Here is a 24151-nt window from a genome sequence, read left to right on the forward strand (position 1 = left end):
TCCATCGTTTGTCCCTTTCGCATGCTCTAGCTTTCACGTTGCAGGTAAGCACACGGGGCAGGCGGCCAGCTGCAGGACGGGTGGAGACTCTGGCTGTGCTGGTGCTCCCGTGAGAGTGCACAGTGCATGCCAGCGAGCATCGGGAAAGCTGTTTCTTACTGTGATTGTCCGGTGAGCTGCATTTCCCTGGGCTTTTGGGTTGTAGAGCGACTGGACATTTTCCTGCTGGTCCTGCTTTCATACATATGGGTGTGTGAGAGAAAAACAGGATAAAAGAGCAGGGGTGCGTTTAAATGAATGGTTTTCCGGGGGTGTTAGCTGTGTAGGGTGTAATGTGCCTAGCACAATGGCGTCCTGGCATATGTCATGGGCTGCTAGGGGATATGGTACAACAAATAATCATAATTCCTTGCCGAACCGAAGGGTGCTCTGTACTGCACATGGATTGCTCAGTCCCTAGCAGGATCAGGCCCTCAGCGCTATTAAAACTTGATGCTAAATTGTTCCTGGGGCATGGAGCCCCAAACGGCACGATGCGGCGGTCACAGCAAAGTCCAAGAGGAGGAGTCGCAGCACAAAGCCAGGGCGTGGGTCTGCACTCTCCTCATTCGAGACACTGGCCTGTGTGCGTCTCCTGCTGCCACACAAGCTCTTGTCATTGTGAAAGCAAACGTCCCAGTTTAGTGCAGTGGGGCAGTCCGGGTGCTCCCTCTGCGGGCCATGGGCCGTGATTCACAAGGGAGCTACGCGCCAAGCTCCCATTTCAATGGCATGCGGGGGCTCTAACAGAACCCAAGCCACTGGGATTCCTTCTGTAGCCCCAGCATGCCCAAAGGGGTTCTCTAAACATCTTCAACAGTCAAAGCAATGACCTCCATTGTGTAAGAGATATGCTAGGGGAGGTAATTTCTTTTATACCCTACCTTGTCCCTGTCATATCCTGTGACCGGCATGGCTACACCAATGCTGCAAACGCCGATTGCGCACACAGCGTGAGTAGGGATGGAAAGTAGTGCACGGCACATACCCAAGTTTCAGCCCAGGACCTAGTTCTGTGGCTGGGGGAATAACTTCTGAAAAATAAGTGCTGCTTACAGAATTCAGTGGTTCATCCTCTGGCTGCCCTCACCTTTAACATGGAGACGCAGCCCACAGAGACTACAAGTCCCAGCATGCAATATTATATCTCGATCCAAGCCCTCAAGCCACTCAGCTCCAGCTGGATCTCTTCATGCTGGGACATGTAGTCTCAATAGCCTGCGCCCTCCATATTTAAAGATGAGGTAGCCAAAATTCATTCCATCTGCTTAATGCAAATGAATAGCCCTCCAAATCCTGGCCAGTGGACACTCAGGCTGTCTGTTGGGCCAAGTCTGGGTGCATGGAATAATGGGAGGAGGTCACAGACCCATTGCTTGAGTCAATGAAGCTTGAATTGGACAAAGTACAGGCTCACAGACCATAGGGATAAATCCTGCATTGATCGGGGATGGGAAATGAGGTCTGACACTGTAGGTGTTTTCCTTCTCTCTGATTTTTTAAAGTCACATAGTGAATGATTATAACCTTAGCTAAGCCACAGTGAAAGTCATGCTGTCAGAAGGACACAAAGTCTGTTTAATCAGCGCACACTAGAGGCTGTCTGTCCTTAGAAATATCAGACTTCAACGAGGTTGCAGAGACGTAACTGAGGATGTAGGATTAGACTCTGGTCTCCAAATGAATTCTTTGAAAATAGAGCCATGTTATTACAATTATTTGTATTGCAGTAGCACCCGTGAGCCCCATTCATGGCCCAGGACCCTGCTGGGTGTGGGTTGCATTCAGGAAGTTTGCACACTAGAGGCTAAGGTCTGCCCTTAGTCGATGTTCTGTCTTAGAATTACCCAGGTAGGGATATGGCAGGAAACAGACTATGATTCTAGAATAATGGGCCTCTAGGAGGTGGCCTTCCAGATCATGTTAGGATATGACACTGTGTCAGAGAGCAACTCAGTCTCCTGTGCTCATTTAACTTGGTGTGTCTTAAAGGCCCCAGGCCTGCAGGCAGTCACCTTGGGAACTCCGCCCTGTGTGCCCCTCTGGACACTTTGTAGGATGCGCGCACCCATTGTGCTGTCCCTGATAGCGGTGTCCCCCTTTGTTTATAGAACTTCATTGCAATTCATCTCCAAAACACCTGGCAGAACAGCATTTGATCCACTTTTACAGGGCCTTGGTAAATAACCTCTCCCCTCAGATAAGGTTCATGTGACGTTGCTGTAGACCTTGACTGAATTTCATAATTTTGTCTGACCCCAATTCCTTTAGGTTGCTCCACTGCCTTTTACAGACCTTAGCAATCAAGTTTCAGGAGCCCCTTTCTTCTAGCACATCTGCCCTAAATGCCAGTGGAGTCTAGGTTGGGCCATTGGGAGGGTGGGGGGTGAGGGGTAAACCACAAGTAAAATATTATTATCAAGTGCGTGTCATTTACTGCACTGTAATTTTGTACTATCACCATGGTCCCTGGCACAGTAATGGCTAGCACTGCATCCTGCTACTTGTGAAGGGAGCAAAGACTCCCACTTCTGACTTAAAAAATTCACTATCTTGATTGCCCCCGACGGTCATGCATGGTGAAAGCCACCCCAGAGGCCAGCAGAAGGACTATGTGTCTACCCTACTTAGAAAGAAGAACAGGAGGACTCGTGGCACCTTAGAGACTAACAAATTTGAGTATAAACTTTCGTGAGCTACAGCTCACTTCATCGGATGCATGTAGTGAGCTGTAGCTCACGAAAGCTTATGCTCAAATAAATTGGTTAGTCTCTAAGGTGCCACAAGTCCTCCTGTTTTTTTTGCGGATACAGACTAACACGGCTGCTACTCTGAAACCTACCCCACTTAGCTCTTTCACCTGGGATGCACACACAAAAGGAGGCAAGTATGGCTGGAGCAGATTCATTTATGTATTTGAGCCAATACAAGAGGAAATTGCTCATTATCATAGTGAGTGTGGAAAACCAGTCTTTGTGCTCATTTTCCATTAGCAATTTCCTTTGTAGACGTTCCTGTGTAGATCCTCACATAGGTACACATTCTCCTCTCATCTTGTGCTCCAAAGGCCCTTAATTGCTTTGGTGACTCTTTGCTTTGACAATTCATTAAATTCAGCAGAATTCCTTGTCTTGGGTTATAGCTCCAAGGAAGAGATAACAATCTCCCGTGGCTCACTGGGCTCTTTGCAGTTCATTGAGAAGAATGACTGCACCTTGGTTCCAGAGAACAGAGCGTGAAATACCAGTGCCATGCATGGGGTGGTTGTAGTTATTATAATTCTGCTCAATGAAATAAATTCAAGGGATGCCATGACTTCTTTCCATGTGGTTCCTGGGGGATTGCAGGCAGAGAGACATGCAAAGAACATATGCAGCTGCTTGAAAGGTAAAATGACCTTAATCTATCCAAGGTGAATGAGTTGCATTATTTTTGTAACTTACTGTGCCATCTATTTTCCATAGACGAAACGTGAGCACACAAAACACCCACACAGCAGCGATAACAGCCCAAGAAATACTGAATGATTAACACCACTCACAATTTCTCTGGCAAACCTTCTCCCTTGCTCTAGGCTGCAAGTTCCTTCAGGCAGGGATTCTGTTTTCATCTGAAATCAGTACAGTGTTGATTGTGCCCAATAAAAAATGCCGACCCTCAAGTCCTTTCGCCTTTAGAGCAAAGGGAATAACCCACTTCTACTTCCACCAACCCTCCCCCAGTCACAGCACATTAAAAGAAAAACGAAGTCAAGTCCCTGCTACCTGGAGAGAAAGAGAGACGAACACATATTGCTAGGTGCATACTTCATGCATCTGTCTCCCAGCCCAGGAGCGATTGGTACCATGCCCAGAGTGTGGTACAGGTCTTGTTTCTCAGGGCTTCAGCTTTATTTCCTCCAAATAATACAAATTCAGCACAACAATCGTCCCTTCCCCATAAGCAGGGTGTTCGGCAGGGGCCAACCATTCCCTGAAGGTTTCCTCTGTACAGGCCACTTGCCTAAGAGTCAGCCACAAACTGGGCTCTTTGCATGTGGCGCTGTGCCTTTAAGGGCTGAGCTTCCCCGCACAGCATCTTGGCGGGGCTCTGTGGCTCATGGTGGTGGTATCCCCATCAGCAGGAAGTGGACAGAGAACGAAGTGCAGCCCTTGCATGCACCTTAAGCACTGAGTGATCACTGATCCCCACACACCTGCTGACCCGGGGCCTTCCTGGCAGAGCGGCCCTGCTTCTGGCAGCTCTTCTCCCAGGCCTGCTCCAGACACTTGCCTGGGAGTTCGCTTGCCAAAGGAGCCAGCCTGCTTCCTGTAGCCGTTCCCACCCCATCCAGGCCACTTGCTGGATTTTATCACTCCTGATCCCTAGCTGCTCAGTCTCAGCTGGGAGGTTGCTGAGCCCAGCTCCCCTGAAAGAGACAGCTACCCTGTGACACCTTGAAGCTCTCAGCATGGCGGTAGTCATTGTGTGGAGGGATGGCCTGAGGGGAAACTGGAGGAGGGAGCCCGTCCATCAACCCACTGGAAGAAAAGAGCTACCTCTTCTCAACAAGCTCTAGGGTGCAACTGACCTGTTTAGGGTTGAAGGGATTTCTCAGTGAACACGGCTATTCCCTCCCCTTCTGCCCGCCGCAGTGAGGTTTATTAGAGAGTGACCCAAGTCACTCGGGGTAGTTTAGCACCGTGTCTGTTCCAATTTCTCAGGCTCCTTTAGCAGGGGGAGTGTTACATGGGCCAGGCCTCTAGGCATGGTAGGGATCAAGAAATAAGACCTTGATAACTTATGTCTGTGCCTGGTGAGCCATGTTCTGGGTTATCTGTACCAATCAGGTGCCTGCTGGACTTTCCTGTATAGCTGCCTCCTAATACAAATATTCCCTTTATTTATACAACTTCATTGCAATTTACACTCGAGCTATCTTGGCAGAATATGCTGACTTGCTACATTTTAACTCTGGCTTGTTCTGTAAATAATCTCTCCTGACTGATATGGAGATGGGGACATTTCTGTAGCCTTTGGCTGAGTTTCACTTGAGCCCAGCGTCTTTCGTTGGTTTCTATAGACCACATCAATAAAGTTTTCAAGAGCCCCTTTCTTCTAGCAGATCAACAATCCAAAAATGATTTGAAATTTGCAACCCAGGCAAGGGAAAAAAAACATGTAGGGAAAGACTGCAGCCCCAGATGGATGAATCACTGCCCCAAAAAGGTTAAAAGAAAAGGAGTACTTGTGGCACCTTAGAGACTAACAAATTTATAGTAGGAGTAAGCAGAGAGCGTGTAGGGAATGGGAAAAAGGGGTTGATCAGCTAAGAAAGAGACATCATGGAGGTTAGCAAATGTAGGAATAAAGTGAGAAGTGCTAAAAGTCAAGCTGAATTAGCTCTTGCCAGGGAAATTAAAATAAATAATAAGGGTTTTTTTAGTTTTATAAATAAAAAGAGAGTGATGAAGAATGAGGTTGGGCTGCTCTGCAGTGTGGATGGAAAGGAGATTAAAGATAATCTGGGTGTGGCCCAAAAACGAAATGAATATTTTGCCTTGGTTTTCAATGAGGATGATAATATGGAACATATGCATGAAGGCAGGAAGGCTGATGGAAAGGAGTGTCTAGAAATGGAAATTACCACATCTGAGGTGGAAGAAAAACGAAAAGAGCTTAATGCGCTCAAATCACAGGAACCAAATAACGTCCATCCCAGAATGCTGAAAGAACTGGCACATGAGATTGCTAGTCCAGTAGCAAAGATTTGTAATAAATCTACCTATTCAGGGCTAGTACCATATGACAGTAGAATCATAGAATATCAGGGTTGGAAGGGACCTCAGGAGGTCATCTAGTCCAACCCCCTGCTCGAAGCAGGACCAATCCCCAACTAAACCATCCCAACCAGGGCTTTGTCAAGCCGGGCCTTAAAAACCTCTAAGGAAGGAGATTCCACCACCTCCCTAGGTAACCCATTCCAGTGCTTCACCATCCTCCGAGGGGTTATGGCTCCCAGGGTTATCTGCTATTTCTCCCTTCAACATTTCCTGGCCATTGCGGGGGCCTTGGGCACTGGGGCACCTCAGTCCCTCCTGTTCTCTTCCTGTGGTACATAACAGTCGAATCTCCTCTTGGCCGTAACGCTTTGGGCTCATGTCGGCTGTTGGGTTTAGGGTGTGGGGGCTGGGTGGTGTGGGTGGCCTGTGCTGTACAGGAGTCAAACAAGCGATCCGGTGGTCCCTTCAGCCTAAATTCTGTGACTATCTGCACTACATGCCATGAGAGTCTCAGTTTGCGCATTGGTTCTCCAAAGCCAAGCAGTTGAGTACAAGGTGGGGGACCCACTGGACCCACTTATGCTGGACCTTACTGGACCCACTTATGCTGGTGAGAGAGACACGCTTTCGAGCTCTTCTTCGGGTCTGGACTTTGATGATGTCTAACATGCAGAGCTGGGGTCTTATCTCAGAAAAGATGTGAGAACAAATAGCCACAACCACTCCCCCTTCCCCATGCTTTCCCCCCAGACCACCAGCCCATCGGGTCACCACAACCAGAGTTTGCACCACAAACAAAGACTTCATTCTTCTCTGTGGAATAATCGCAGCTTTCTCTTAATGTTCAAGGCTACTCACTGACACCTCTTACGTTCTATTTTCTTTTCTTTTTTTTTCCTGATACCGGAAAACCTGTCTCAAGCGACTAATCAAAGGACCAGCCAAAATCAATTAGCTAGTAAAAGTGAATCATTAGCTCGAAGTCAAGACCTCAGTAAATATTGGCAGGCCTACTGTCCCAGTGACAGAATTGGAGGGCTGTTTCGTAATCAAGTTGGATAGGCTGGTCTCTTGCACGAGTGTATATACATGTAGATATAAACATCACACATGGTACATGATCATCATCGGTGGGGAACACTAAGAGAGCATCGCCTCAGCTGAGCACTAACAGATTCGACACAGATTAAACCACCACCTCCTCTCCACCAGGAAAATGGGTGTTTTTGTGCTTCTTACTCTAGCAACATGGTGCTTTTCAGGTGAGTAATTCTTGCCATACTGAGAGTCCTAGCCAGCTTCAAAAATATTAAGGTGTGTTCAAAGTGGAACATAGTCTCATTCTTAGAAGAGTTTCAGAGTAACAGCCGTGTTAGTCTGTATTCGCAAAAAGAAAAGGAGTACTTGTGGCACCTTAGAGACTAACCAATGTATTTGAGCAAGAGCTTTCGTGAGCTACAGCTCACTTCATCGGATGCATACTGTGGAAACTGCAGAAGACATTCTATATACAGAGACCATGAAACAATACCTCCTCCCACCCCACTCTCCTGCTGGTAATAGCTTATCTAAAGTGATCATCAAGATGGGCCATTTCCAGCACAAATCCAGGTTTTCTCACCCCCCACCCCCCGCAAACTCACTCTCCTGCTGGTAATAGCCCATCCAAAGTGACCACTCTCTTCACAATGTGTATGATAATCAAGGTGGGCCATTTCCTGCACAAATCCAGGTTCTCTCACCCCCTCACCCCCCTCCAAAAACCACACACACAAACTCACTCTCCTGCTGGTAATAGCCTATCCAAAGTGACCACTCTCCCTACAATGTGCATGATAATCAAGGTGGGCCATTTCCAGCACAAATCCAGGTTTTCTCACACCCCCCCCACCCCCCACACAAACTCACTCTCCTGCTGGAGAAGAGCTTTTTCTCTTCAAAAGATGGCACTGAAAAGACTTGATCTCCAGGGCCTAATATCCATACAGTCTTAAATGGGCGAACTATTTCTGCACCCTCAGTTTTGTGGGTAGAAGTAACTGCAGGTTCAGTTTCACACCCGTAATTAAGTTGTGGGCACAGTGAAGGACATTAAATGTATAAGGGCCTGATACAAGGGCACAATCAGCTGTTAAGACATCAACTATTTATACTAAAGTATATTTTCAGTGATATCCTGTAGATCTCCATTTGGATCACAAAACACAGCCTGTAAAAAAGAAAAGAAAATCCCAACAAAACACCGTGTTACATTAAAAGTAAGACACCTTATCCTCAATTACCAGCATGGTACCAAATTTCACACATGGTTTGTTTAGTTTAACAATCTGTTCACTGACAGTCACTCGATTAGAAACCGCATGGAATTATTCCACAAAAGAGATTCGCACACTTAAAACCTGTTCCTGTCAATTATTTGGCTTTGTTTTATGATTCTCTCTGTGATTTTCTTTCAGCTGTTGCCCTGGGCAGTGAGGTGAGTGGCAGATCTTTCTATTTATTCTCTGTCACTTTCTCCAGATCTCTGACCTAAGATAAATGGTTGGTGACCACACTGTGGCCGAGTGAATGAAAAACACTGCAACCTGCGGCTGTTTGTATAATGGTCACCAAAGACATTATTGGGGGATTATTGTCTTTTTATCAGATAATTTCAACAAATATTTTTGTCATCCCCAGACAATTCTAGAACTGAATGACATGTTGAATAAACAATGTGATGAATATAAACAATAGACATATAATTTAGTGGAAGAAGTGCGATATATATTTGACCAGCTCTGTAACAGTGAGAATAGTTGGGTGGTTCCTCAAGCTGCATAGTTACCCCAGTGTTTTATATCTGGAAGAGTAAAACCTTGAGATTCAGATATTCTGTTTCCAAACAGTCAGGCTGATGGAATTTTATTATTATATTTATTATTTTACCTAATACAACCTCTGCTTAGACCTTGTGAGGTACTTAAAACAACATGTCGCCACAGCATTGGACAAACTATGAAAAAATCACAATGTGGGACTAGATCTTTAGTAAATTGATGTCTCTTGATGTTAGTACAGCCACATCAATTTACACCTGCAGGGAATCTGGCCTAAGGGTTTGTTTGTTTTTTAATATTGCACACATTGGAACAATAAGATTTGGTGGCATCTCTCTCTGCACATGTTGCATGCACTGAAACAAATTTCTAGCCTCATTTAACCCTCTGGAAAGCATGTTTCAAAAATTCATTAGATTTTGCAGCTTCAGTTTAAGGCTCCATTTGTAATAACTCCTTAGTTTCAGTAGGGCATGGTTGCTTCCCACAGAATACAGGTCTGAGTGAATGATTCTTTGTCCAGCTGTGCATTCCTTCCTCCAGCATGAGAGAAAGCTACTGCAGAACAGACTCATGGATGGAAGAATAAGGTTAAAATATAGCCCTACTTTGCCTTATGGCAGAAGCTAAAAAGGCTGGAGGCACAGAGTGGGGAGATTACTCATGGGCACTATTTCATACTTAAATGGCTGCACCACTTCTATTGCTTGACATTGCTGTTACAGGTAGACTGTAGTAAGTACCCCCGGGGTACTGCTGAGGATGGCAAAGTACTGACAGCCTGCCCATTTATCCTGGCTGAAGTCTGTGGCACGGATGGCGTCACTTACCCCAGCGAATGTGGACTGTGCGCACACAATTCGTAAGTAACTAACAATGAACAAAAAGAAAAGGAGGACTTGTGGCACCTTAGAGATTAACAAATTTATTTGAGCATAAGCTTTTGTGAGCTACAGCTCACTTCATCGGATGCATTCAGTGGAAAATACAGTGAGGAGATTTTCCACTGAATGCATCCGATGAAGTGAGCTGTAGCTCATGAAAGCTTATGCTCAAATAAATTTGTTAATCTCTAAGATGCCACAAGTCCTCCTTTTCTTTTTGCGGATACAGACTAACACGGCTGCTACTCTGAAACCTAACAATGAACAGAGCATCTGATGACAGCCTTTAGAAATACCATCATTTCTTCAGGCCTGTTCCTGTAAGTCTCTTAGGCCCTGTCCCTATTTTTTATGCCCTGCTAGAGTACCCTGAGTTTCCTCTCCTTCCCCCTATATGTGCTTAGCTGAGGGATCATGGAAGAGCCGGACTACAGCATCCCAAGGGAGCTGTGTGCTGACGGAGCAGAGGAAAGAATGGGCCATGGTGTTCTGCTAAATGATACAGTATAAGGAGATGTCACATGTCTGGTAACTAAAAGAATGATACGGTGTGGTGGTGTTGTAACCGTGTCGGTCCCAGGACATTAGAGAGACAAGGTGCGTGAGGTCATATTGTCTATTGGACCAACTTCTCTGGTGAGAGAGACGAGCTTTTGAGCTTACACAGAGAGCTTCTTCTTCTGCAGACCTGAAGAGCAGCTCAGTGTAGTGCGAAAGCTTGCCTCTCTCACCAACAGACGTTGTTCCAATAAAAGATATTGCCCCCCCTCCCCACCTTGTCTCTGGAACTGTGCTAGCCAGCGATGCTGATACTGCCCCATGGAAGGTGATAAATTAACTCCAACAGACACCTCCTGTATCCCACACAGTACATGTGAATCTGGTTTGTTTTACCAGCACCTTGACTGTAATGTGGAGAGTTACTTACTGAGCTCCTTAACCCCAATCTCCCTCTTCCAGTGAGCATGGGACCAATGTTAGCGAAAAGTATGATGGAAAATGTCAACAGAAAATTGTGCCAGTAAGTGTAATCTGGTGTACAGCAGAGGCTGGATCCTACTCCCAGTAATGTCAACCGAAAGACTCCTTTTGCCCTCAGTCAGCGAGAGATGGTTTGGGCACTGAATAGATGGCCCTACGTGGTGCCTAGACCATGTACTGTCCTTTTTCACAGGGGTGACCTTCAACCTAAATAAACAAAATGGCCATTTTCCGTCTATTACACTCTAACGTCATCAGAAAGGGCAAGAGAAGAGGAATAGGGCCTGAGACAAGAAGCAGAAATATCCCAGTGCTGCAGAATTGTGCACACAATTCCTGTTCCCATAGCTGTCTCTTCTCACAGTAACAGGAGAAGCACCAAGCAGCCTGATTTAGGGCTATAGGAAGGGGAGACACAAGACTCCTGTATATATCAGTGCATTGACTTCTTTGGATACTGGGATTTTCCAAGATCATACATTGGGAAGGCTGGAAAACACCCCATTTTCCGATCACAGGCAGGGCATTCAAAATACCCTTACTTCTCTCCCCAAACTCAGAAATAATTTCATGAATATGAGCCATAAGCAGACATGTTATTTGGTGAATTTATTTTTTTGCGTATTTGACTAGCTCTAAACCACTGCGAATAGTTTGGGCATCAAGAAACAAAACTACCCCAGGGCCATATGCTGGAGAAGGTAAAGCCCTGGGATCCAGATGCTTCATTTCTACCCAGTCAGCCTGATCAAATTCCATCCTCAGTTTCCCTGACGCACTCTGTGCTCAGCCTGTGCGGGATACAGAAGGCGCAACCCTGGAGAAACTATGCAACAATAACTGAGGGGGCATATCTTCAGCTAGTGTAAATTGACCTCCATTGATATTGTAGAGGCCTATGTAATTACAGCAGCTGAGACTAGAGGGTCAGGTTTTTTATATTTTACACACAGGAAGAAACAACGAGATCCGGAAGCCAGGTTCTAAACGTTTTGCATGGGCCACAACAAATTCGCAGCCTCGTTTAACCATCTGGAGCCTCACTTAACTATGAGCCATAATAAATAACTTACTAGATTTTGATATTGAGGCTTTGGTTTAAGGATCCACTCCTAGTACCATGTTAGACTTAACAGGGCTTGGGAACCTCACACAGAACAGGAGTCTGAGTGAGTGATCCTTCCTCCCACGTGTGCATTTCTGCCTCTCCAACAGGAGAGAAAGCTCCGGCAGAACTGCCTCGCCCCATTTCCAAGGGAAGCACAAGGGTACACGAGAACCCTCGTACAAAGGCTGGAAGCGCAGCGCGGGGAGGCACTGTCTGGGTAACAAAGGCTGCGGCGGTACTGTCGCTGTGTTGCTCTTACAGTTTGATTGCAGTCAGCACCCCAGGACTGTTGATGAGGATGGCAAAGTCCTGATGCGCTGCCCTAGGATCCTGGCTGAGGTCTGCGGCACAGACGGCGTCACTTCTCTCAGACAACATTCCTTCCGAGCATTTAACAATAGGCAGAGCCACTGAGAACAGCCTTTAAAATACCATCATTTCCTCTTAGGCCTATTTCTGTAGGTCACTAAACCCCTTGCCCTCCTCTTTGCCCCTGCAGTCCACCCTGATTTTCCTCTCCAGGCCCCTATTTGTGCTTAGCTGAGCTATCCTAGAAGAGCCAGTCTACAGTCCCCAGTTGTAGCAGGGGGCTCAATGGTGACTGAACAGAGGAAAGAATGGACCAGAGAGTGTTTTTCCAGATGATACACCATACACCAGACATCACTTGTCTGATAACCAACAGGATTATGCTAATCAGTGATGCTAAAATGTGATCAGCTGACTCAGTCAGGCACCTCCTGTATCCCACACAGCATGTGTGAGTTTGGTTAATTTTACCAGCATCTTCAGGGTTACAGGGAGAGTAACTCACTGACCTCCCTAACTCCCATCTCTCCTTCTTCCAGCGAACATCAGAAAAACATTACCAAAAAACATGACGGAAAATGTGAACAGGAAATTGTGCCGGTAAGTGAAACCTGATGCACAAGAAGGGCCAAATTCTAATCCCACTGATGTCAACGGAAAGACCCCTCTTGATGTCAGTGAGAGATGGGTCAGACGCCACATGCCTAGACTAAATGGAGCATAGACTTTGTACGGGCCTTCTGCAAAGGACTGAATTTCAGTCCAACGGCACGAAATGGCCATTATCTATATTCTATGCTACAGTGTCAGAAGAAAGAAAGAGGGCTAGAAAAGGAGTAGGGTTTGAGACAAGGAGCAAAAATGCCCCCGTTCTCTGGGAACGTCCACATAAATTCCTTTCCCATAGCAGCCTCTTCTCAGAGTATCAGGCTAAGCGCTGAGTGGCCAGTTTCAGGACTATGGGAAGGAGACGCACAAGACCCCTGTATATTTCAGTGCATTCATCTCATGGATACTGGGATTTTCCTTGATAATACACTGGGCAGGTTGCAACCACCCCATGTTCTGATCCTAGGCACAGCACCCATTCAACTGCAGTTAATAGAAATACATCTAATTAGAGCTGCTGAGGAGCTAGCCTGAGGGGTTTTTTATATAATTTATAGAATAAAACAACAAGATCTGGTAGAATATTTCTTTCTACACGTTTGGCATGGGCTGAAACAAATTCTTAGCATCATTTAACTCTCCGGAGACTGGATCAGAAATGAAAAGATTTTGAGGCATTGGTTAATCTTCCCTTTGCAATACCTAGTTAGTTTCAACAGGGCATGGATGCCTCACAAAGAATACACGTCTGCAGGACTGCTGAAAGGGGGAGGCCAAAGGGGCACTTTGCCTTGAGTCCCCCATTTGAGAAGGTCCCAAACTGTGTGGCTTTGCCACATGGCTCAAGGGCTTACGGTGCTGCCCAGGTTTGGCCCAGCTGCCCCTCTATCATGCTGGAGTGATGGCTGGGCCAGACCAAAGCAGTGCTGAGACCCCTGAGCCAGGCCCAGAGCCACAGGACTGGAGCCACTCCTGCGGAGTGAGCGTGGGTGGACTCACTCTCCATGCTCTTCCCCCCTGTGGTCATTTTTTGGAAGGGTGGGGGCCTCAGTTTCACATTCTGCCCCTGGCCTACAAAAACCTCTGCGCAGCCCTGCAGGTCTGAGGAACTGATTCTTCCTCCCATCCACGACTTCCTTCCCCTCCAGCACGAGAGAACACGAGTAAATTCCTGCAGAATGACTCCCCCCATTGCCAAGGGAAGAATATGTTTAAAACAGGGCCCTTGTGCATCTGGTGGCTGAAGGGACAGAGGCTGAAGGCCCCGGGTGGGGGAGTCGCTCTGAAGCACTATTTCATACAACAGCAGCCGCACCGGCGTGATTTCTGTGTTGCTTTTACAGCTTGATTGTGGTCAGTACCCCAGGATTAAAGCTGAGGATGGCAAAGTTCTGATAGGCTGCCCAAGGATCCTGGCTGAGGTCTGTGGCACAGATGGCGTCACTTACCCAAATGAATGTATGCTGTGTGCCCATAACCTGTGAGTACTTTACACAGAACGTTCCTTCGGAGTACTTCCTGGGCAGAGCTCCTGAGAACAGCCTTTATAGACACCATCATTTCTTCATAGGCCTATTTCTGTAGGCCTTTTAGCCCCAGTCCCATTCTTTGCCCCTCCAATGTACTCTGATTTTTCTCCTCTGCTTCCCACTACTCCCACTAACCCCCGTTCCCACCATATATCCCACCAGGATATCATGGAAGAGGCAGGCTACAAAGCTAGACTAACTGGTCTATAATTCCCCAGGTCCTCTTTCTTTCCATTTGTAAAGATAGGCACTCTGTTTCCTCTTCTCAGTCCTCTGGGACCTTGGCCCTCCACCATGAGTTCTTGACAGTAATCAGTAATGGTTCAGAGACTGCTTCAGTTAGTTCCTTACTGAATTTCATCGGCCCTGCCAACATGAATACATCTAACTGATCTAAATATTCTGGGCTGTCCCTATTCTGTCTTGTGTTCTTTCCCTCCTTTCGTTTATATTGATTGTAAAGCATCTGGTCACAATTAACCCTTTTAGTGAAGACTGTATCATACACTATAAGGAGAAGTCACATGTCTGGTAACTTATGGGAAGGTACAAGTTGTTGACACTCACACTGCCTCATAGAAGGTGATAAATTAACTCAGTAAGACACTGCCTATATCCCATACAATATATGTGAGATTGCACCATTTTACTGGCTCTTGAGTGTAACAGGTACAGTTACTCACCGAGCTCCCTAACTCCAGTTTCTCCCTCTTCCAGAGAACATGGGGAAAACATTAACAAAACGCATGATGGAGAATGCAAACATGAAATCGGCCTGGTAAGTGTAACCTGAAGCAAAATTACAGCCAGATCCTACTCCCATTGATGTCAATGGACAGAATCCTGTTGACTTCAATGAGAGCTGGTTCAGGCATTGTATGAATGGACTCATGGGGTGTGTCTTGCCTTATACACAGGGATGAATTTCATCCTAAATACACAAAATGGCCATTCTCCATATACTACAGTATTACCTCATAACAAAAGGAGATAGAAGAGGAGCAACATATGAGACACGTAGCAGAAATATCCGAGTGCTGCAGAATTGTGCACATAACACCTGTTCCCATAGAAGTCTCTTCTCATACTAGCAGGCTAAGCACTGAGCAGCCTGATTTAGGACCATGGGAAGGGGAGACACAAGACCCCTGTATATATCAATGCATTGACCTCTTTGGATACTGGGATTTTCCAAGATCGTACACTGAGAAGGTTGGAAAACACCCCGATTTCTGCTCCCAGGCAGGGCACCCTGTGTGCAGCGGGATTCCAAACACCCCAGCTGTTGGTCCATAACCATAAAAATAATTTAATGAATAGCAGCAATATTCATTCCAAATCATTGGATTCACATATCTTTTACGTATTTGTCCATCTCTAAACCAAAGGGATTAGTCAGGGCCATCAAGAAGTAAAATGACCCCCATGCCATCTACCTGAAAGAATAAAACCCTGGGATTCAGCTCTTCCAATTTCCTAGTCAGAGGGATGGAATTTCATTTTTTCTCTTACTTGACACAGTCCGTGCTTAGACCGTGTGTGGTTCACAGAGCAACAGCCAGACTCTTTGTTGGAGAAAACATGAACAAATAACACAGAGGGGACAGCTGGGGTGAATCGATTTCCAAAGACATCCATAGACCTACTTAGATTTACACACGCAGAGGAGCTGGCCTGAGGGTTTCTATATGGTGCAGATTGGAACAGCAAGATCTGGAAACCTTTTTGTCTCTGCATGTTTGGCTGGCATTGATACAAATTCTTAGCCTTATTTAACCCTCTGGAGACTGGATCATAAATGACAACTCCTTAGATTTTGAGTGTTGGAACATTGGTTTAAGGATCCACTTCTAATACCTAGTTACGTTCAATATACCGTGAGTGCCTCCCAGAGAATATGAGTCTGAGGGAATGATCCTTGATCTCCAGCATGAGAGCAAACACCTAGAACCCACTCACCCGGTTTTCAATAGAAGAATAAATTTAACATTTAACCCTAGTTTGTATTGTGGGAGATGCTCTGAGGCCTGGAGGCCCAGAGTGGGGAGATTACTCATGGGCACTATTTCTTATAACAAAGACCACACTGGTACTATTGATGTGTTATTTTTACAGCTTAATTGTAGTGAGTACCACCGCGGCACAGTCCTGATATCCTGCCCAAGGATCCTGGCTGAGGTCTGTGGCACAGATGGCGTCACTTACCCCAATGATTGTATGCTGTGTGCCCATAACTCGTAAGTACTGTAAATCACCCATTCTTTCTGAGTAATTAACAATGGGCAGAGCTCCTGATTGCGGCCTGTATAAATATCCTCATTTCTCCATAGACGTGTTTCTATAATTCCCTTATACAGGGACCCTCCTCTCTGCCCATCCAGGGTACTCTGAGTTTCCTCCCCTTGTCCTGTCTGTGCTCAGTGGGGCTATCATGGAAGAGCCAGAGCACAACCCCCAGAATTCAGTAGTGGGATGACTGGTGCTTGGCCATTCAGGAAAGAATGGGCCAGAATATTATTCCAAATGATACACTGTAAGGAGGTGTCACATATCTGCTAACCAATAGCATTACACTAGTCAGAGATGTAGCTACTGCCCCTGTAGCCGGTGATAATCTAACTCAGACACTTCCTGGATCCCATCCAATCTATGGGAGTTTGGTTCATTTTACCAGTGCCTGGAGGGTGATAGGAAGAGTACTTCACTGAGCTCCCTCACGCCAGTCTTTCCCGCTTCCAGGGAACACCAGACCAGTGTTGGCAAAAAGCACGACGGCAGGTGCAAAGAGAAAACAGCTGCGGTAAGTGAAACCTGTTGCACAGTAAGTGGCCGAACCTCCTTCTATTCTATTCATACCAATGGAGCGACTCCAACCTATTTACTTCAGTGAGGGAAGGGTCACATACTATATGCATGGATTTAGGCAATGTATAGACCACGTGCTGCCCTAGTATCTAGGGATCAGTTTCACCCTAACAACGCCAAATGGCCATTATCCATATCCTGCAATAGAAAAAGGGAGACCGAAGGCGAACTGGATCTGAGACAAGGAGCATAGAGGCCCTAGTGCTGCAGAACTGTGAAACAAACCCTGTTCACACAACAATCTCTTCTCCCAGTGTCAGGCGACACGTTAACAGCCGGCTTTGGGACTGAGGAGAGGACACACAAGACCCCTGGTTTATATTCACCTTGGTGGATACTGGGATTTTCTGAGCTAATGAGTTGGGCAGGTAGTAAAAACCCCTGTGTTGTGACACCAGGCAGGGCAGTCTGTGTGCAGGAGGATTCAAAACATCCGCTCTTGTTTTTGAGCAATAATCAGAACAAATCATTATTTTTTTTACCTATTTGACAAGCTCTAAACCTGAGGGAATTGTTTGGGCCACCAAGAAGCAAAAACAACCACAGTTCTAGATAATTGAAAGAGTAAAACCCTGGGATTCAGACACTCCATTTCCATACAGTCAGAATGAAGGAATTTCTGTCTTTTCTCTTTTTTTGTTACTATCTGTGCTTAGACCATATGAGGTACATAGAGTAACGTGCAGACACCACACTGGAGAAAGCATGAAAATTACCACCAAAGAGCCATATACTCCTCTGTTGTAAATCAAGTATCTAAATCAACTATCACTGCCATCAACAGAGCTAGGTCAATTTACAGCAGCTGAGAATCTGCCCCAGGTTTTCTTATATCATACAAATACAACAAATCTGGCAGCATATTTCTTTCTGGATGTTCTGCATGAACTGAAACAAATTCTTATCATTTCTCTCTCTGGACACTGGATCGTAACTGAAATCTCATTAGATTTTGAGTTCTGAGGCTGTGACTAAATGCACCACTTGTAATACCTATGGGTGTGTCCCACAGAATACAGGTCTGAGTGAAGAAGCCTTCCTCCCAATTGTGCATTCCTTCCCCTCCAGCATGAGAGAAAACTGCAGTAGCACTGAGTAGCCCTCTTTCCTGTGGAACAATAAGTTTTAAACATAACCCTAATTTCTCCTGTGATAAACACCAGAAAGGCTGGAGACACGGGGGGTGACTCATGGGGCACCATTTCATAGATCGAAGGATGCAACAATTCTCTTGCTGTGTTACTTTCCCAGCCTGAGTGTACTTCACACCGCAGGACGACCGCGGACGATGGCAAAGTACTGCTTGTCTGTCCCAGGATCCTGGACCCAGTGTGTGCCACAGATGGGGTCACTTATGCCAATGAATGCGAGATGTGTGCCCATAACCTGTGAGTACTGTACAGAGGGCATTTCTTCTGGGTGATTAACAAAGGGCCACGCTCCTGAAAACAGCCTTTATAAATATCTTTCCTAGCCTGTTTCTGGAGGTCTCTTAGCCCTTGACCCTACTTCTTTACCCATTTAATCTGCCTTGAGTTTTCTCTCCTGACCCTGCATTGGCTCACTGGGGAAACGTGGAACGGCCAAATGACGCCCCCCCGCCCCCCGAATGCAGCAGGGGGCTAAGTGATGATTGAACAAAGAAAAGAAAGGGCCAGAATGTTACTCCAAACGATACAATAGAAAGAGACGTGTCATATCTGGTAAAGAACAGGATTATACTGGACTCAGTGTGGCTGGTACTGCCTTGTAGAAGGAGATAAACTAATTCAATCAGATGCCACCTGTAACCTCCTCCCCCCGCTCCACAGTATATGGGAGATTGGTTCATTCTACCACTGCCCTGAGTGTAGCAGGGAGAGTTACCCACTGAGCTCCCTAATTCCAATCTCTTCTCTTCCAGAGAACATGGGAGCAATGTTAGCAAAAAGCACGATGGGAAATGCAAACAGGAAGTTGTGCCGGTAAGTGTAACCTGATGCAAAACAAGGGCCAAACCTGACTCCCAGTAATGTTAGTGGAAAGACACCTCCTAACCTCAGCGAGAGATGGCTCAGACACAATACTCATGGATTCAAGTGGTGCCTAGAGTTTGTAGGGATCTTCTGCAAGGGGGTGAATTCACCCTAACTACATGAAATGGCCATTATCTATATACATCAGCGTACTGTCAGAAGAAAGAAAGAGGGATACAAGAGGAATGGGCTTTGAGATGACCCTGTGCTCTGGAAATATGAACAGATATCCCATTCCCATAGCAGTCGTCTCACAGTACCAGGCGAAGCACTGAGTGGCCAGTTTTAGGACTACAGGAAGGGGAGACACAAGTCCCCTGTATAGATTAGTGCATTCCTCTCCTTCGATACTGGGATTTCCAAGAAAATAAACTGGGCAGGTGAAAAAGCCCCTGTGTTCTGATCACTGTCAGGGCATCCTACATGCAGGGGGAATGAACAAATACAGAAATCATTGGATGAACATGACCACTAATAATAAAAAAAAATGATTGGATTGATTTATTTTGTATAGGCTGACCAGCTCTAAACACAGCAATAGTTTGGCCATCAAGAAACAAAACAACCCCAGTGCTTTATATTTGAAGGAGCAAAACCCTGGGATTCAGATATGCCATTTCGATACAGTCAGATGGATGGCATTTTTTTTTCCTGGTACAATCTGTGCTTAGATGGTGTGAGATACACAGAGCAACAGGCAGGCACCTTGTCAGAGAAACTATGAAAATATTACAACAAAGGGCTAAACTGACTCCCACTGAAGTGCACAGAGCTCCATCAATTTACACTAGCTGAGGCTCTCGCCTGAGGGTTTTTCATATTTTACAGAATGAAACAAGATCGGGTAGCATATTTCTCTCTCCCTGTTTTAATGGGCTGAACCAATTTCTTAGCCTCATTTAACCCCCTGGAAAATGGATCATAAATGAAAACTCATTAGATTTTTGAGGCTTTGGTTTAAAGCTGCACTTCTGATTCCCATTTAAGTTCAACAGGGCCTAGACTGAGTGAATGATCCTTTCTCCCACCTGGGCATTCCTTACTCTCCAGCAGGAGAGAAGGGGAGAGAACTACTCACACCACATTCAATGGAAGAAGAAGTTTAAAGTATAACCCTAGTCTGTCGTTCAGCAGAAGCTACAAAAGCTGCAGGCTCAGAGTGGGGAGGTGCCTCGTGGGCACCACGGTGACTGCTTGACATTGCTGTTACAGGTGGATTGTAGTAAGTACCCCCGAGGCACTACTGAGGATGGCAAAGTTCTGACAGCCTGCCCACTCATCCTGGCTGAGGTCTGCGGCACAGATGGCGTCACTTACCCCAACGAATGCAGCCTGTGTGCCCATAACTCGTAAGTACTGTGCAGAGAACATTCCTTCTGAGTTACTCACAGTGGGCGGAGCTCCGGATACCAGCCTTAATAAAAACCAGAATTTCTTCATAGACCTCTTTCTGCAGATCTCTTAGCCCCTGGTCCTCTTCTTTGCCTCTCCAGTCTATTCTGAGTTTCCTCCCCCACCCCGTGCACGTGCTCAGTTGGGCTATCACGGAGGAGACAGACTACCACCCCCAGAGTTCAATCGGGGGCTGAGTGGTGATTGAGCAGAGGAAAGAATGGGCCGGCATGTTATTCAAATGATACACTGTAAGGAGACGTCACATGTCTAGTAACAGATAAGAATATACTGGTAAGAGATGCTTATCCTGCCTTGTCACAGGTGATAAGGCATCTGACTGAGATAGTTTCTGAATTCCAGACAGTATATATGAGTTTGTGTCATTTTTATCAGCAGCTATGGTGTAACAGGATGAGCCTAAGCTCCTAACTTCAGTCTCTCCCTCTTCCAGGGAACATGGAACCAGTGTTACCAAGAAACACCATGGGAAATGCAAACAGGAAACTGCAATGGTAAGTGACACCAGATGCAAAAGAAGGACCAGATCCTACTTCCGTGGATGGCATTGGAAAGGCTCCCCTTGACTTCAGTGAGAGATGGTTCAGGCACCATCCGCATTGCCCCCGTGTGGGTCTTCTTCCCAGGGATGAATTTCAGCTAGCTACACGAAATGGCCATTATCCATAAACCACACTGAGATCAGGGGAAAGGAGGGGAGAGAGGAGAGGAATGGGATATGAGCTCAGCAGCAGCAATGCCCAGTGCTGCAGAAATGTGAACTTCCCCATAGCGTCTCTTCTCACAGTATCAGGCTAAGCTCCGAGCAGCCTGATTTAGGACCATGGGAAGGGGAGACACAGGACCCCTGTATATATCAGTACAGTGACCTCTTTGGATACTGGGATTTTCCAAGACAATACACTGGGCAAGTTGGAAAGTCCCATATGTTCTGATCACAAGCAGGGCACCCTGTGTAGAGGGCATTCTAAACCCCTGCTGCTACCCTCGTACATGTGGTCAGCAGATGTTGCTTAGGTCAAAGTGGGAAAACAAGCTTTATTTTTATAGTAACTCCTCCCAACAGGGAGAGGCGAGTGGATAAGTCAGTTATCAGATTCTTAGATGGCGAAGTGAATTTTTTTAGTGCAGGAATAGATTATTATTGCAGTAGCACCCAAAGCCCCATTTGTTGCTACGCGCTTTACAAACATGCTGTTCCTCTTCTGCGTGCAGGTTGACTGCAGTGATTATGTTACACCCAGCCCCAGCTGCACGCTGGAGTACATACCCCATTGCGGCTCTGATGACAAAACCTACGGCAACAAATGTCTATTCTGCAATGCAGTCGCGTACGTACAGAACTAAATCTCTTCTTCTAAATAATTAAAGTGATTAATCAATCTCTCTCTCTGTAAGAGGCATGAGTAAAGTTCCCGTACTTCACATTTGCCTGTTTCCTTATGTATGTGGTCATGTTGATTTTGAGGGAAGCAGATCTCCAGATGTCACGAACTGCAGACCTGCAATGAGTTTTACCTATTTGGCCTAGAGTTTCAGTATGTCATGAAAAATATTTCACAAACGCTTCTTGTTCCTGATGAAGGAGCGAAATCTTTCACTTTTCTTTGAATGCTAAGCATGGATGGAAATAGCTGTTGAGATTCTATTAGTTTGAATGGTCTGCCATGCTGTGCTAAGACCCTATCAGAGACTTCCAGCACTACTCGAATGAAGAGACCTATATTAGCATCCTGCGTGCTCCATCTCTGATCCAGTTCTCTCTCTCTTCCCCTCCAGGGAAAGCAATGGGACTCTCACCTTGAGCCATTTTGGAGAATGTTGAATCCTCAGAGGTGCTGAGCCCTGAGAGAGAGCCCTCCTTTGCTTCACTTCCCATTGGCAGAGCCTTCATAAAGACCCATCCTCAGCACAGCCGGCATCCTGGGGGCTCTTGATTTCTCCTGAGTTTCTTGTTCAATAAAACAAAACTCACCAGCATTTCTTTGTCCTGTTTTATCTCCATGTCACATACCACGTTTCTTTCCAGGTTGTTGAGTGACGATGCCAGAGAGAACAGAAAGTGTGAGTCTGTGCTAGAAACGGATTGTTTGTTTGACGTTCTACTCCCTCTAGGATGTAACTTCCAGAGAGGCAGCCACTTCCTTCCATCAGTGTCATAGGGGATAGCCGGAAAATGTAGCCACATCAAATACATTGTCTCATGATTTTACATGGAATTTAACCTCAAGCTACAAAGGTAACAGGATCACAATACTGTAGTGAGCTCATGCAGACATCTGACATCTTCCTTGTGTTCAGCCTCATAGCTATATACATGAAATTATAACCTATAACCTTACTATAACATTCCTGTAACAATTACTATAACCTCCCTATAACAACTATGCTCAGTGCATTATGAGCCTTCCGAAGACACCCAACATGACAAACTTTGCATTGGATACCACACAATCATTTTATAAAGATGAACATGGGGGTGTAGGGTGTTCCCCCGAGGTACAGAGCAATACAATAATATGGTTGGATGATCTGCACACCTGCATGTGTGTATATATATTTGTGTGTGTGTGTGAGTTGCATCTGTGGGGAAACACAAAAAGATCAACTCCCGAGCTGAGCACTACCAGACTGACCACAGACCAAACCGCCACCTCCACTGTGAATGCAACAAGGTGTCTTTGTGCTTTTCACTCTGGCACTTTGCTGCTTCTCAGGTGAATAAGTCCTGCAGTATTGCACAGCCCTGGGTCTGACATTCTCTGCCTCTGGATGATTTGGGCTGAGCCCTGGGTCTCTTCAGAAACATTACAGTGTTCTCAAAGTGGAGGAAAATCTCTCCCTGTGAAGAGCTATTTTGTCTCAGAAAGATGGCACTGGCAAGACTTGACATCCAGAAAGCCTTTGACAAGGTCCCTCAGCAAAGGCTCTTATGCAAAGGAAGCTGCCATGGGATAAGAGGGAAGGTCCTCTCAGAGCTCCCTCCCACCCCCCAATGTTCCTCAGACGTTCTTGTCAACTGCTGGAAATGGTCCACCTTGATTATCACTACAAAAGGTACCCTCCCGCCCCCCCTGCTCTCCTGCTGGTAATAGCTCACCTTAAGTGATCACGCTGGTTACAGTGTGTATGGTAACACCCATTGTTTCATGCTCTCTATGTATATAAATCTCCCCACTGTATTTTCCACTGAATGCATCCAATGAAGTGAGCTGTAGCTCATGAAAGCTTATGCTGAAATAAATTTGTTAGTCTCTAAGGTGCCACAAGTCCTCCTGTTCTTTTTGCGAATACAGACTAACACAGCTGCTACTCTGAAACCTGGTTAAAAGATAGGAAACAAAGGGTAGGAATAAATGGTCAGTTTTGAGACTGGAGAGAGGTGAATAGCGGTGTCCCCCAGGGGTCTGTTCTGGGACCAGTCCTATTCAACATATTCATAAATGATCTGGAAAAAGAGGTCAACAGTGAGGTGGCAAGATTTGCAGATGATATGAAATTACTAAAGATAGTTAAGGCCCAGGCAGACTGCGAAGAGCTACAGAAGGATCTCTCAAAACTGGGTGACTGGGCAACAAAATGGCAGATGAAATTTAATGTTGATAAATGCAAAGTAATGCACATTGGAAAACATCATCCCAACTATACATATAAAATGATGGGGTCTAAATTAGCTGTTACCACTCAAAAAAGAGAGCTTGGAGTCATTGTGGAGAGTTCTCTGAAAACATCCACTCAATGTGCAGCGGCAGTCAAAAAAGCGAACAGAATGCTGGGGCTAATTAAGAAAAGGATAATAGGACAGAAAATATCATATT

At 45.8% G+C, this 24151-nt stretch overlaps 1 protein-coding gene across 1 annotated transcript; it reads left to right on the forward strand.

Moving 5' to 3' along the window:
* The first annotated feature begins 6863 nt into the window (after positions 1-6863).
* On the forward strand, positions 6864-22307 carry LOC102933895 (ovoinhibitor). Its single transcript, XM_037907253.2, has 14 exons — positions 6864-7063; positions 8258-8277; positions 9346-9482; positions 12442-12502; positions 13855-13991; positions 14758-14818; positions 16156-16277; positions 16780-16840; positions 18157-18293; positions 18809-18869; positions 20133-20269; positions 20767-20827; positions 21549-21664; positions 22113-22307. The coding sequence occupies exons 1-14, from the start codon at positions 7018-7020 to the stop codon at positions 22156-22158; spliced, it is 1203 nt and encodes a 400-aa protein (XP_037763181.1). The 5' UTR covers positions 6864-7017; the 3' UTR covers positions 22159-22307.
* The last annotated feature ends 1844 nt before the right edge of the window (positions 22308-24151 follow it).

The sequence above is a fragment of the Chelonia mydas genome, chromosome 8 (genome assembly GCF_015237465.2).
Source record: "Chelonia mydas isolate rCheMyd1 chromosome 8, rCheMyd1.pri.v2, whole genome shotgun sequence".
Lineage (NCBI taxonomy): Eukaryota > Metazoa > Chordata > Testudines > Cheloniidae > Chelonia > Chelonia mydas.